The sequence below is a fragment of the Cyphomyrmex costatus genome, unplaced genomic scaffold, assembly GCF_001594065.2.
Source record: "Cyphomyrmex costatus isolate MS0001 unplaced genomic scaffold, Ccosl1.0 scaffold21, whole genome shotgun sequence".
Taxonomy (NCBI): Eukaryota; Metazoa; Arthropoda; class Insecta; order Hymenoptera; family Formicidae; genus Cyphomyrmex; species Cyphomyrmex costatus.
This window is the reverse complement of record NW_017276147.1, coordinates 669,438-685,221: the sequence shown is the minus strand read 5'-3', so window position 1 is coordinate 685,221 and position 15,784 is coordinate 669,438. Positions and strand designations below refer to the sequence as shown.

The following is a 15,784-nucleotide window of genomic DNA, read 5'->3' as shown; positions in this document are numbered from 1 at the left end:
TCTCTCTCTCTCTCTCTCTCTCTCTCTCTCTCTCTCTCTCTCTCTCTTCCCTATATCTTATATGACCAATCTTTTCAATTTTTTTACCTGTTCATATTAGTGTATGAAAATTTGATTCGAATTCGATTCGTTTTTTAATCAAAAGAACTACATCTATCCAGTCTATCCTAGAAATTTCGCTATAATTGCGATTCCATTTAGGGGAAAAGTGGCAAAGCAAAATGCGCACAATTATCCGCTCCTCCATCTCCCTCCACACACAGACACACACACATATATATATGTATATAATATATAATTCATGTCTCTTTCATATTCCATTTAAGGTAATACGAATCGCCATGTCTTACTTTACAGCGTTTACCTCATTCAAAGAGTGATTACTGAATCTTCAATTATTTCTTCACCGCATTTTTATATGTTTAATATAATGTGATTATACAATGTCAATAAATTGTATTTGATACATTTAATTTTGACACAATCCTTAAATTTAATTTTATCTTTCTTATAATTTTCTATATTACTTTGAATTATATTTAAATTGTGAATTTATTCGATTTTATTATATTTTATTATTTACTACTTTCAAAGATGTGTGAGACTTGATTCTACTCACAGTCAATTGAACTGACTGAAAAAAAAATTCTAGCAAAGAAGTAGAGTACTCACAAAAAAGTAACTCGCGTCTACATTGCTATTACTGTTACCCTCAATTGTCCTGTCATTCTGAATACGCTATGCTATAATACGTCTATACCATACTTATGTTATTATACATGTCAAACTATAGAAAGATGTTTAACAGAATACTTTTGAAGATGATGGAAGTGATAATTTAATATCGACAAGTAGATAAGTATATCCCATCATTGGAGTAACGAGATACACTAACAATTACTGACATTGCACGATACTGTATTTCTTATTCTATACAACTTGTATTGTTCAAATATCTAAAGTCAATCGATAGCACGTTTTATCATTACATTTTAGTATATCGGAGAGCACAAGTATTAGCCATGCTAGCGAATTTTCTGCGAGAGCACAACGTAAACCGAGTATTTTTATCGATTTCAGGTCTCTGGCTGTTTCAAAGTAAAAATATGAAAAATTCATTACGGACTATTTGCTTGCTAATGGAAATAAGTTACTTTCCGTTTGAGGTAATGCGTATCGATTAATATACATAATATAATGGGTTTAATAAAATACATTTTACTGATATTCACAATGATCTATTTATCAAAATATTATCATTATTGTAAATAAGCTATCTATATAATAATGTTACTGTGCACAAATCTCATTATCATAAAATATAATTTATAATGTTCCAATATAATATAAATAATTAACAATTAACGGAGGATTATAATTAAATGAGCAAAACAATTTTATACGATTGATCTTACAACTATATATTTGTAATGCATTTTATGAAGGATAATTAAACATTACATACAGGTATTACTGGTGTATGATCATTGGGATGATCCACAAATGATTGTTGATGGCTCCTATCAATTAATTTTTACGACTGCTTTTATCGCAAGGGCATTGCATAATATTTGGAACCAGAACAAAGTAAGTTCACAAAACTCTATCATATATTGACATTATGTCTTTTAATTACTTTTACATTAAGCAAATTATTTTACATATAATATATTTGAAAAATCATGTCCATATTTATTACAAACAGTTGCAACAATTGTGTATAGCCATTGATAAAAACTGGGACATATTTACAAATGATGTGGAAGTTGGAATCATGAAAGATTACGCTATTCTGTCACGAAGATTCACAATAGTTTTCTCGGGTAAGTACATTATGTAGAGTAATTATGTCATATAACATGACAAAATAAAATAACTAAAATTTTTATACTATAAAATAAAACTAAACTATATAAGTAGTGATATAACATTTGCTAAGTTAATGAAAAAAATGGCTCTAAAATACTTCAGATTAATATTATTAAACAAATACACATTATTCTTTCGAAATGTTGCAGTGCTATTATATTCAATAATGTTAATATTTATAACAATACCATTAATACCAATATTATTAGACACTGTGCTACCTCTTAATGAATCACGTCCGCGAATCTTTGCAATCGAAATCGAATTCAGAGTGAATAAAGATGATTACTTTTTACTACTGTTTTGTTACACTACCATCGTAATTACAATAGGTCTAAACATTACAATTGGTGTTGATACAATGCACATCACCTGTACTGCTCATGCATGTAGTTTATTTGCCGCTGTTAGGTAAATCAATTAAATATTATAAATATAATAACATTGTTATAAGTATGTCACAATCTTAATTTTGTAAAAACGTACTCCATTCAAATATTTTATATAAAGTAGATGTTTTATGTGCGTTTTTCGTATATGTATTAAACATATATTTTATTTAACTTTTGCGAGATATCATTTTTACAGTAAACAAATTGAAAATATAATTTCCAAAACTAATAATAATAATAAAGTCAGCAAATGTGGATATCGTGTGGAATTTAATCCATTAAATGAAGAAATAATATACCGGGAATATATAATATGTTTAAAGAAACATCAGCTTGCTATTGAGTAAGAAAGTTTTATACTTGTTTTTCCATAAATAAAATTCCTCCACTCCTTTCTCCCTTCTCTGGACCTCAAATTAACATAACTTATTTCTAATCTAGATTTGTTAATATATTGGAATCATCATTTCAAGGACTTTCATTATTTTTATTACTATTAATTCTTGGAAATATAAGTCTAATTGGAGTCCGAGTAAGTAATATTGAAATTATTTCAATAAAATTCCGAAGAGATATTTTAGAGAAATTGCAGGATTATAATAGAGATTTACTAATAACGGATTACAAATATACGCAATTTAAAACAATCAAAATCATATGACGTCAATCAAATCATGTAGACAAATTTTCTCTTTCCTTATTTATTGAGAGAGAGTGAGAGAGAGAGAGAGAGAGAGAGAGAGAAATCAAGTTAATATTTAATTATTTATCTACATATAATTTTTTATATTCATCATATTTTAATATTTATGATTAGACTGATTAATAAATACAAAACAAAATCTAGTTTATACAAGAGAAATAAGATTTTGAATTTAAAAAATAAAAAATTTTTCAATTCTGATTAAGGCAAACAATTATAATATTATCATTAACATTAAATCTTACTGATACATATTGCAAAATTAAAAAAATGTTATTAAATAGAAATATAATTATTACTGAAATAATTACGTAATAATTCTAATTTGTTACAGCTTTTTTATGTGTTAGATCAAACGCAACAACTGATAAAATTCGCATTTATGTTTACCGCGATGTTATCTGACTTGATGATCATATGTTACTCTGGTCAAAGATTAATGGATGAAAGTCAGGACATATTTTATCGAGCGTAATATTTATTTTACACTTTAACTTATATGTATATATCGGTGTTTTAGACCAACCATACCATCCTTTTGTATTTGCAGGATAACATCCAATCGAAATGTCACGGTTTTTGGAGGTTCTTGCTCTTATTGTTATTTTTACATTAAATATGAAAATAACAGGACAGCCTAAAAAGTCTATGAATTTAACAAATATTATTAAGATTAACCTTGACATTATTTAAGATCAAACTCATAAGATCAGTAAATAGATCTTTAATCTTAAAACTTTTATCTGAATACGTTTTGGATTAGATGTTACCCTGCGAAGATAAAAAAAAGGTACGGGTACAGTGATCTGAAACACTCGATATACTTTACTATATACAGGATATTTGGAATTTAAATAGCCAAACTTCAGAAGCGCGTAAAGGATCGACAAACTAAGAAAAAAATCCTGTAGAGATATGCTCGTTTTAGCTTTATTTTGAAGAAAATCTCAAAAAAAAAAACGTAGTCTTCATATTTGTACTTTTTTATTACTCATTTATGTTGTATTTATTCACTTATTTAATGTGGATATTGTTCAAAATGTTGGCCTCTTGCAGCAATGTAAGCATTGCATCTAGTATGGACAACTCGTGTTGCAGCTAAATACTGATCTGGCGGTATTTGGTGCACTGCAACCTCAATTCGATTTCTAAATTGTTCTCTTGAGTTGATTTATTTGTTTTTAAATTTAGTTAAAGGTGATTATTACTAATTCTTACAGATATGCTGCAGAATGGTACAAATTTTCGCCTAGATTAAAATCTTTACTGTTAATAACCCTTTATAGAAGCAATATTCCATGTGGATTGAAGGCAGGTAATGTGATTCCGTTATCTATTGCGACTTATGCTGCGGTAAGTAAAAGTACAAAGACAAGTAAAGTTGCCTTTTTATAATACACATATATATATAAAGCAATTTATGCTAATTTTTTAATTCAATTTAAGGTAGTGCGAATTGCCATGTCTTACTTTGCAGCGTTTAGGTCAATCAATGAATGATATTCAATTTTTAATTAACTATTCACCATTTCTATTTGTTTTGATATGTTCTCATCTTAATGTCAATAAACTGTATCTCAATCGTTTAATTTTAGAAATCTTTAAATTTAATCAGATCAACCTCTTTCTATTTTTATAATTTTCTCAGTTGTTTTTTTGGATGATTACATTTTCTATTTTCAAAGAAACTCGATTATATTCTCGAATAGCTAATTATTTAAGATCAACTGGGAAATATTCTAGAAAAGAAGAATTTTCAATATCATTGATAAAATAGCTTGAACTAAAAACATCGAAAACTTTTAGGAACTTCTACTACACAAAAAATTCTTCAAAATTTAGTAAAAAAAAGTTGATAGTATGTGAATTTTTTCTAAGTTACTTTGTAAACATACGTGAATTGAATTAAAATTTTGTTTTGATATATTATAGAGAGAAATGCGTAAAGAAATAATAAAATCTGGAAATGATGAAAATGTACATGTAGGACCAAAATTAAGGATTATACAATAGACAAACATATATAATATATTTTTTATATTACGAAATACAGGAATTATAAGTGGACGACTTCGATTTCACAATCTGCTTTTTATTTTTGACTATCATTATATAGACTGTCACATGAGATTTTACATACATTATATTTTTGTATACTATACAAATTTTGTATACTATATTACTGCAATCGTATTTGAACATATACATATATAATATATAAATATATAATATGAAAAATGTTTGGTATGCAATATTAAAATATAGATAAATTGGACTACATAATATAAATAAGCGAGAAAACCTTATTTGGTCAAAACAGATCTTGGTTCTTAATATACGTTTTGTAATTTTTAGTTCATTGTAAAATTAACGCAAAAATATAATTAACACATTATAAGAGCTTCTTCTCTTATTTGTGTCACATAACAGTTGATTGATCACTTATTGTTATACAAAAATTGGAAGTTTCAAATGCACGTGAATAATGTTATTACAAAATTATCATTTTTATTATTGAAGTATTACATGCAATGTTATGATTAACAAAATGTATTAATTTAAAATTCCACGTATTTGTTGGGATAATAATAATAATAATAATATATATAATAATAATTGTTGTTTGAATAAAAATGATGCATTTGTGTATATTTTTTCATATCTTTATTTTTACAATTTATCGTTTAAATAAATTAATAACTATAATGTATAGTTATTTAGTACATTCAGAGAACAAGAAACATGTTTGGCTTATACATGTAATATTTTTTTATATAGATATTTAAGATAAAAAACATTATGATATAATAATACAATATAATATTTAGCAATAAAAAAATTAATCATAAATATTGTTATTATTTTAAATAATGGTTCTTTAACAATTTTTGTTTTCCGTATTTATAAACTTAAAATATGGTCATATGTCAGAGATCATTTGCACGCCGATTAATCTTGTTATAGAAGCTACAGGATATTTTCAAATGTTGATACTCGTGTATTAATGGTTTGAACACTTGACTCTAAGAAAAACATCAGAGCCGAGAATATATATTATATATAATAAAATGTAACAAACTAATATTATTTTATTACATTATACGTATATGAACTTATAAAATAGATATGCATATGCTGATGTACATATGCTGATATAAGTGATGATTAAACATCATATAACACTCTGTTTTACATAAATATTCTAATTAACATATTCTTTCGGATAATTATTGAAAAAAATTTCTATTTAACTTAAATTGGACATGTACACACAGTTACGACGTTTTACATAAAATATATGTATATATATATATCTAAATATATAATTGACATAAAATTTATTTCTTTTTTGTATGTAAATATACGTTCATTTTTAATAGTAATTAAGCACATGACTAGGAAATAAAAACATTACATAATTGTCATTCTGTTAATAAATATATAGAAATTGTATAGTTGTATACAATTTCATATAATAAAGTTCATAGTATGTATACAGTTGTGCAGTAGGAGATAAAGCATACTTTAATACAACCAAAATAATAATTTTTTTGTAACAATTTGAAAGAACAGTAAAATATTTGGTAACTTTTATATTGTGGGACACCTTCAATCACCTTGACCCTAACATATGTTATAGAAGTGATGGTACTGTAGGGTCAAGAATCGCTTCTGTAGACTATTGCGCGAGAGCAAGTATATGTGTGAGAATATCTATGTTGGGTCAACGAGAGACGCGATTATCGTGATATTATTGAAAAAGAAGGAAGCGCGAGTTAGTTTCGTAGCAACAAAAGCTATAGTAATCAGAGCAAAACTTATTGTAATAAAACTTTATAGTATTATAGGGCTCGTGCCAGGATAGAAAACGATCTAAAGTCAAGACAATAACAGAAGACGCGAAATTACGATGAATCAGAGCCAAAGACGACGATAAAATTAAAACAACGAAAAACGATAATGACGCGAGATCGATGACTGAAATCTAATCGACACAGAACCGAGATGACGCCCGAGGAAGATAGTGTGAATACGATGTGAATAATACGATGATACGCGAAAATAATGAGCTAAGTACTAACGAAAATCAAGTAATTTACGCGATCTTAACGAAGTAGATCCACACTGCATATACTTAACGAATTTCGATAATGGATCACCGATACGTATATATACTATAGTGACCACCAATAAGTGTGTATAGAATGTTAAAGAAAGAGGTATTATAAAGAAAAAACAGGGCGGTGTCCAATGTGTGTCATTGCCTTAATGAAAAGCTCCATAAGCTGCGTGTATGCGCGCCTTGAATTGGTATTCCTAGCATTTCAGAATTGTATTACCAAAAAGAATAGATAAAAAAGGTTAAGAGTAAAAGCTGGATATAAAATGCTAATATTTAATAATACTTGTGATATGTATTAACAAACATTTCAACCCAACAATTAGGTCTTTTTCAATATTGATCAAATAAATAATAATGGCCTAAAATTGAAATTTCTTAAAAATACATATCACACACTTAAAAATTGAATTTAAAATTACAGAAATATATATTTAGTTGGTAAGATATATGTATAATATATATTCTTCAAATCGCAAGTTCAAAGTTAAATTAATACTATTTAATTAGATAATTACATATAAGTTATACAACAGAAACCGTAAGAGCTCGTTCACGCGATACGGTTTTTTTTATCGTTTTGATAGTTTCACCGAATCGGTAGAAATCATATCGAATCGGATGTTGCGTTCAGACGATAGTAAAAGCGTGTACGGTATTACATAATAGTCAGAAAAAAAGATGGTTTCAATCCTGAAAATATTTGTCCAGAAATCAATTTTGATAATATACCAAATGCGTAAAAGACGCGAGGAGGCTTATCTGCTAATTCAACTAGAACAATATTTGCTAATTATTTCGTGTCAGTTCCTTGATTAGATGACGTTATAAGACAATAGAACATAGTTGCAATTATCTTGAAATTAAATAAATTAGTAAAAATTTACGGAATTCTTGTCTTTCTTTTTGTTCTTTTTCCTCGAAATGTTCCTTTAATATTGCACATACCTCCCTCCATGCTAATTCTTTTATATTCTTATCTTCATAAATATGCAACGTTTTATTCTATATATAACAGATCTTTCCTCTATAAAACTGATTAGAAGTTCGGTATTTATTTCTTCCATTGTGGAATAGTTAAGTGACTAGAATGCTGCGCTCTATAGTAGAAAAGCCAAATCGGTAGAAAAACCGTATCATCTGAACGCGCCACTAACTGATATATATTTGGTCATTTTACCAAATCCTGTGAGGTTTTCAGTGACAAGACCAAATGTCATTTTCGACCGAATCGGTAATTTTCCTGCATGCGATCGACAACCATATCGTGTGAACGCGTTCATATAAAATGTATTGTCACTGTAGAGTATGGCAAAAGAACTGATTCAACGAAAAGACTGATCCAGCAAAAAACCGTATCGTGTGAATGAGCTCTAACACAAGACTGCGCAGCCACGGACGTAATAACATTACTTTGGTTGCATCTGACAAGATGTTGAGTCCTGTCAGAAAGCTGTCTGACTATTTTTTCCGCATATATAGTATTAAATAATATAACGCTCTACCAAATTTCAGATTTTACGAAAAATAATTACATTATTGTACTTTTTTTACATCTTTAAGGTAACGCTGATGCGACATATACCAACGATGGGCGCTCTCTCTCTCTCTCTCTCTCTCTCTCTCTTTCTCTATCTGACGATTATATTTCTACATTTTGTTGCAAAAATTCTACGTAATTCTCAAATTTTACAAAATACTCTTGTTACAACACTACTTTTTCTAACATCTGAAGGAGTGTCGACGTGTTCTAACACCTGACCTGATTCCAGTATTTTGATATATCTGTATTCTAAATACAATTAAAAAAAATTAGCTTTTATAAAATATAAAAGTAAAAATATAAACGTATGCATTGCATGGATTAAGCTTTCGGTGCTAATACAGTACCGAGATGATTAGCGATAACAAATAAAAGCTCTGCTTTCTTTCGTGTACGACATCGCAAAATTCGCAGTAATCGCAGCCACAAAAAGCAAGCAGATCGGGCAAACGTGGCTGCGCATGGCGTCTTACAACGCCTTTATTTATGGCATGATTAAAGCCTCAGACGCAATGCGAAGAAATATATGGTCTGTTTTTTGTTCCTGCACTAGACTGAACTAGAACTCTCTTTCTCACTTTCTACAAATATCAAACATATACCTATCTCACTTTAAGTTCTAAAAGTGTACACTAGTTCAGCCACAGAAAACAGACCTATAGATAGAAATAACGAATAATAGATTTCAATCTACCGAAAGTTTAATACATCGGAATATAAAGTTTCTAATAGGTTGAAATTTGTTATTTCTATCGCTATCGCTATTGTATTACACCTTACCCAGACAGCACAGAATATTTATGATAAATAGATACTTATTACTATTAATTTTTTGAAACGTTACATAAATATTTTATACATATTTTATATATATAATTATATATAAAGCTTTGTTCGAAATATTATTAAAATATAGACTAAATATTTTATGTAATATTTATGTGAATTTATAAATAAATATTCTATAATAAGTATTTTTTTAGTTGAATTATAATGTGTCATTAGGTATTTTCATAACATTTACTGTAATATTTAGAATAAATATTTCATAATATTTGTAATAAATGTTTATGATCTGTGCAATCTAAGATCAAAAAAATACTTGTAAAATATTTAAAATAAATCTTATAAATATTTATTTTCTAAATATTTTATAAATTGTGCTATCTGGGTGACTTCAAAAAAATCAAAATTAAAAGTTAATAGTTACCGATAAAATATAACTACTATATAAGGTTAAAAATCTAAAATGTAACTAACAATAAGTTAAAACTAATTAACTTTTTAACTTACATAACTTTTTCTTTTTTAACTTAACATTACCCAACTTTGCAAATATATATGTATATAGAGTGAAAAAAATATCGGTACTCCAAAATATCTTGAAAAATATGTTTTATAGAAAACGATTTTAGATAAAAGTTGTAGGACTTAAAAAGGTCTATCTACTGGTCTTGTCAGTTTTGACCCTGATTGGCGTTGCCAATCTTATTTTCGTTTTTATATTAAAAATTTATTTTTACGTAGAAATGAAAATAAGAGGATTAAACTCTAAAACAATAACCTTAATCTCGACAAATATTATCCAGAAGGCTATTTTTTTTAAATTGAACTTCTTGCACGATTTATCTTTTTTCTTTTTCTCTCTACGTTGGAAAAAAAAAGAGAAAAGATACTGTGCAAGATCAACTAAAAAGAACAGACCTCGATTCAGATCATGATTCTAAACAACATTTAAGAGGTTTTAGCCGTTGGTCGTACACCTTGAGTAATGCGAACGCAATGATACGGTAACTTTCAAGTCTCATAACTTGAAAAATATTTAATGAAAAAACTTTTGTTATGTATTGTAATGTTATGAAGAACTCTTAAGATAAGCTACAAGAATATGTAATGAAAAATTAGGGTTTCCGTTTTAAAAAATTGATATGACCTTGATCTGACCTTGGTGTTACAAAAGATCAAACTAATAAGACTAATGGATAAACTTCTTAAACTCTATAACTTTTATCTGAAACAGTTATTTTGATAAAATTTATATTTTTTTAGATATTTTGGAGCCTTTGTATTTTTTCCTCATTCTATATATTCTAGCAGTTACTAATAGATATGATAATAATGCAACGTGAAAAGGAAATGAAAATTTATCTTAAAATAATCTATTCCTTTTCTTCTCTAATAGTTCAGAAATTATGTTGTATATCTTGCTTTAATTAATTGAAAACGCTTTATACACGATATACAATATAATAATGAAAGAACACTCCTCCTACAGAAGATATTTTTTATTCGTTTATAATAAAATCTTTCTTTTTGAAGAAGAGATAGTTTATTCTACAAAATAATTTATTACCCTCTCACTTTCTTTCTTTCTCCATTAAAATTTTGTCATTTTTTAAATATATTGTGTTTATAATATGTATTTCAAAGTATATGTATTGTTCCACTGAATATGTCATTAAAGATATTATTGCAGTTCATTTGTAAAAGTGTTATTAGTTACAGATTAATCCAGCATATTTTATTTACAATCTGACACATGCAGTATCTACTGAATATATTTAACAGCATTTTGTGTATCATACGATTGGGATAGCAGTGGCTAGATTCCTGGGCATATGCAGATGGGGGATGTTTTCTCCCCTAAATTTTGGCAAAAAGAAATAATTAAATTATGAAAATCACTGCAGATACGTCCAACAGCAAAAGTAATATTATAACTGTTGTAAAATTCTTTAATATGATTGGTTTTTACATTTAGATCCAGTAAGAAATAAGAAATAGGTCAATTATTGATAATTTTTTTTACTTAGATTCTTTAATAACTTTACTAAAGCAATGATTTTCCTACAAAAACTTATCAACTCTTCATTATTAGCACTACAATCTTTCATTAGATTGTATATAACATTAGAAAATTTCAAAAAAAAAGCATACAGTTTTTTCTTAAGTATAATTTAAATAATTTTTACAAAGAATTTTTTATAGTATATTTTTTAGATGAATAAAAAATAAAAAAAAGGAACTTAAAGAATTGTAATTAGCAGAAATGTTAAAAGAAACCGAAATATGCCTAGTATATTTTCTTAACCCAACCGTGCACAATGAATATTATTGAAAGATCTTTTAGTATATTGTGAAGGATGAAAACCTGGTTGCATCGACAATGTCCGGAAATTGCCTCAATAGACTACCTATGTAATAAACGATGCCTGTGTGTATTTGTGTGTGTGTGAAAAGAAAGAAGCTAGAAGAAAAAATATCAAGAAAGTTCGCTAAAATCTTCAAAGATTGGCTTTATCATATGTATGGTTTAATAAGTTTTGTACAAAGGTAAATTTTTAACATCCCTCATGCTTGAAATCCTGTACACCCATAGTCAAATTTCTAGTGAATTATGTTCTTACAAATGTTTATGTTTGTGCATGAGTATCATATATAAAACTTATATATTAATATATTAATTATATATATATAATTAATGTTGTATTACTAATATACATATATACACTATATAATATATAATATATCCATTTAGCTAAGCGTGCAGAGATTTTGAGCTTACATTGGCTTGCATTTTTAACTTGAGATTTCAAGTAGAGTATGCTACCAATTTCTGATTTCATAAAAAAGCAACCACGCAGAGTCAATTTACTTAATATCTTATGATGTTGACAAACTATCGCAAAAATAAAACAAGTTTACTGACATGCTTTGCTGGTAAACTGAGCGACAAAAACTGGATAGGATTTGTAGCTGCTCAATTTCTGCCATTAGTCTATCGTCAGACTGTCCGCGCAAATATCTGCTCGGTTTCTGTCACTAATCTACTAACACAGTAAACTCTGTCGACAGATTCTGAGATTAATGCGGATAATAAATTGTTATAAATTTGCAATAAGAATCTAATTGAATTATTAATTTACCAGTAAACTGCTAGCATTTTGCTATATCTGGGTATATTATAACTTATACATATCTATTGTATATTATATATTATGTATATACATTATGATCTGTAATATTATACATATATATATATGTGTGAATTATTTCGTTATTTATAATTCTATTTATACTATACATAGTTATGTGTATATTCTGCATTAGATGTAGTTTTTAACATACAAACTGATGTCACATTTAGGATTGTCATGTTTAATTATTCGTATGTCATGACTTAGAACTATCCCAATCAGCATATAATATTAAAAAAACATTTTTTAAACATTTATTTAATATGTTTACATTAAATAAATATTTAAAAAATATTTTTTAATTTTTGTGCTTATTATTAGGGTATTTAATAAAAGATTAGATATAAAATAGACAAGAATAAACAATATCAATTTACAACACTAATATATGTATATATAACCACTCAATTATTTGACACAACAAATTTAAAATTCAACTAATACGGCAATAACGACAAGAAATTAATTTACCTAATAGAAAATAGAATATCGTATTATTAAGATATATAGAGTATTATATGACATAATTGAAACAGTACATTTCTGATATAAAATATTGTGAAAAATCTCTATAAACATGCGCTCCATCCGAAACGATTGTTCATCTACAAATGGTTATTCACTTTGGCTGAGACATCGGATTTCACTCCTTCAGATTAATTTATGTAACTGTAAGCTTACATGATAAGTTTACATAAAAGGAAAGTTAACATTCAAGCTAAACTGATAGCATATTAATGACGTATGTAAATAAACAAGGAACAAATATGATTCTTTGCAGTTATTCAAGCTATTTTAAAATATACTAAAATTTACTAATATCAAATTTGAATAATTTACATGATCTTTAGATTTTCCTTTTCATTATTTATTTTCAATTAAAAAAAAACCAAAGTGTGCTGTATCATAAGTAAACTTTAATGTTTATAGAACATTTTCTATTTCAATTTACGTTTGCGAAATATGCTCCTTCAGTTTATATGTATAGTATATTAAACATTCTGTACATAATGTTTTATATATAACTTGGTGTATTAAAGTATACCTAATCGAGTATATTTGTGTGTGTACATATGCATGTGTAAAATTTAAACAAATATACATAAAAACTGACAAAAAATATATTTAAATAAAAAGAGATGAACTTTATAATTTTTTTAAAAAGATTCTCAGTATAATATAAGCAAAGAAAACAAAAAAAAATACTAAACTTGTCGCAACAGAAACAGTTTAAAGATAATGTATATAAACAAATTATTATTTAACAAATATCAGTTCAATAACACTTTTTACATCAATTCTATTTTTCATAAATATATACAATTCGGTCATTTGTTTCACTCAAAAATTCAGCCGATTATAATCAGAGACTGTATCAAGCAATTTGTGTCCATCCAATTTCATTAAAGATCAATTAATTTTTAAAATATTTTTCAGTAAATTGTCAAATTTTTTTGCAGTAATGACATGTCCATTAGAATCGCACTTGTGTTATATATACATAATACTACCGCTACGAATATTTGAGAAGCAGACTTCCAAAATACAAATCTTATTGTGTTTTGTTTAAAATTTATAATTTTCATAAAATATGTGAAAAAGAAAGGCACAAAAAACTGAGTACCTTATAGAAAATAACAATTTGCCAATCAGTAAGATGTGAAATGTTCAACAAAATTGTTAAATAGTTGCTAAAAATGTTAATAAAAATATATATATTTTGTTTGTGTGTGTCTAGTGAAAGGACACATATGCTCTTTGAATGTCAAGATTTTTTCAGTACATAAATTGATGGTGCAAAAATGCTTTCAGAACATCATAGAGTAGCTTAAAATATGAGTCTCAACAATGAATACTATGTTGTCTTTAACTCAAAAAATAAAATTTTAGACAAATGCAATTTGGAAGTCTGCTCCTCATTTATGAGTACTTATATGCCTTTATAAGTATCATATGATATTCGATGATTACAAAAATTGGAGTAAATATTTGTCAAACTTTTAGACATTCCTGTAATATAATATTTTTGCAGCAACGCCATCGCTAGTAAAAATTATATTAGCAGTTTACCATAAAAAACTGTTCCGCGTGATTTATTTTAATAAACATAATATGTATTATTGCGGATGTTTGTTCATGATATTGCTGTAAAACGACTGAAAACTTATCAGCTTACTGGCTTCGAATATATCTAATTTCGTTGGCGTAGATAACATATTTATTCTTTGTCATTACACTGGACTGCACTAAAAGTTTGTTCTCGTTTTCACCAAATTTCAGGTGTATATACTTATTTCATTTTAAGAGGATCCTGAAGGTTATCGTGATAACATTTGCTCTGTATAAAAGCTGTGCAATCTATATTTATGAAATAGTAGTCCACAAACTAGTAGTTTGCATGATGAAATAACATGGAGTTCTTAAAATCTTGTAATCGTGAAATATTGATATACTACATATTATTCTGTAGTAATGTGTCAATGAAAATGTCTGTGTGTAAGTCCTACTTACACTATGATCGTTTTTAGGATCCCCTTAAGTACAATAAAATTATATTCAGGGCCGTGCGAAAGATTATTGGTGACCTATTGCAAAAGTAAAGATGGAGCCCTAAGTTTTTGTAAAGTTCGTATTAAAAAAGCTTTGAAGAATTTAGAAAATATAAGAAAACAAAAAATAATTAAAGTTATATTTATATATTTTATTATATATTATTACAGGGATAGCTAAATGTAAAATTTACAAATAAATAAATATATATATATTATATATTATTTTATATTATATCAAGAGACACATTAGTGTCTTGGCGCCAAAGCAAGCGCAGCATATCAAAATACTTTGGTGTTATATGTTAATAATTCAATTTATTTTTCAATTTTTCCATCAAATCATTTGGGCATCGCTAACTAAATTAGAAAATCTCATGGGCTGATGCGGCCCAAGCTGCTAGATGTATATCCCACAATAAAAAGTTAAATATATAAAAACCATTTGGTTAAATAAACAATTGCATCACTGATATATAATTTCACATTAAATTATATTATATAGATTTTATTAAATTTAAATTGTTACTTTTATAAAGTGCAAATAAAATATAAATGAATATCATTTGTAAGTTCAAATTAAATTGAATAAAGATTTTAATTTAAATATAAATAATAGATAATATAAGTA

At 26.9% G+C, this 15,784-nt stretch overlaps 1 protein-coding gene across 1 annotated transcript in view; it reads left to right on the top strand.

The window, feature by feature from the left end:
- The window catches only part of LOC108773441 (uncharacterized), a 7,880-nt gene extending 3,432 nt beyond the window's left edge, over window positions 1-4,448 (top strand). Inside the window, exons 3-10 of the mRNA XM_018539249.1 lie at window positions 997-1,166; window positions 1,468-1,587; window positions 1,706-1,823; window positions 2,019-2,280; window positions 2,458-2,604; window positions 2,703-2,849; window positions 4,185-4,339; window positions 4,411-4,448. Of these exons, the coding sequence (XP_018394751.1) occupies window positions 997-1,166; window positions 1,468-1,587; window positions 1,706-1,823; window positions 2,019-2,280; window positions 2,458-2,604; window positions 2,703-2,849; window positions 4,185-4,339; window positions 4,411-4,448 (1,157 nt within the window). The remainder of the gene's footprint in view (window positions 1-996; window positions 1,167-1,467; window positions 1,588-1,705; window positions 1,824-2,018; window positions 2,281-2,457; window positions 2,605-2,702; window positions 2,850-4,184; window positions 4,340-4,410) is intronic.
- Window positions 4,449-15,784: the final 11,336 nt, after the last annotated feature.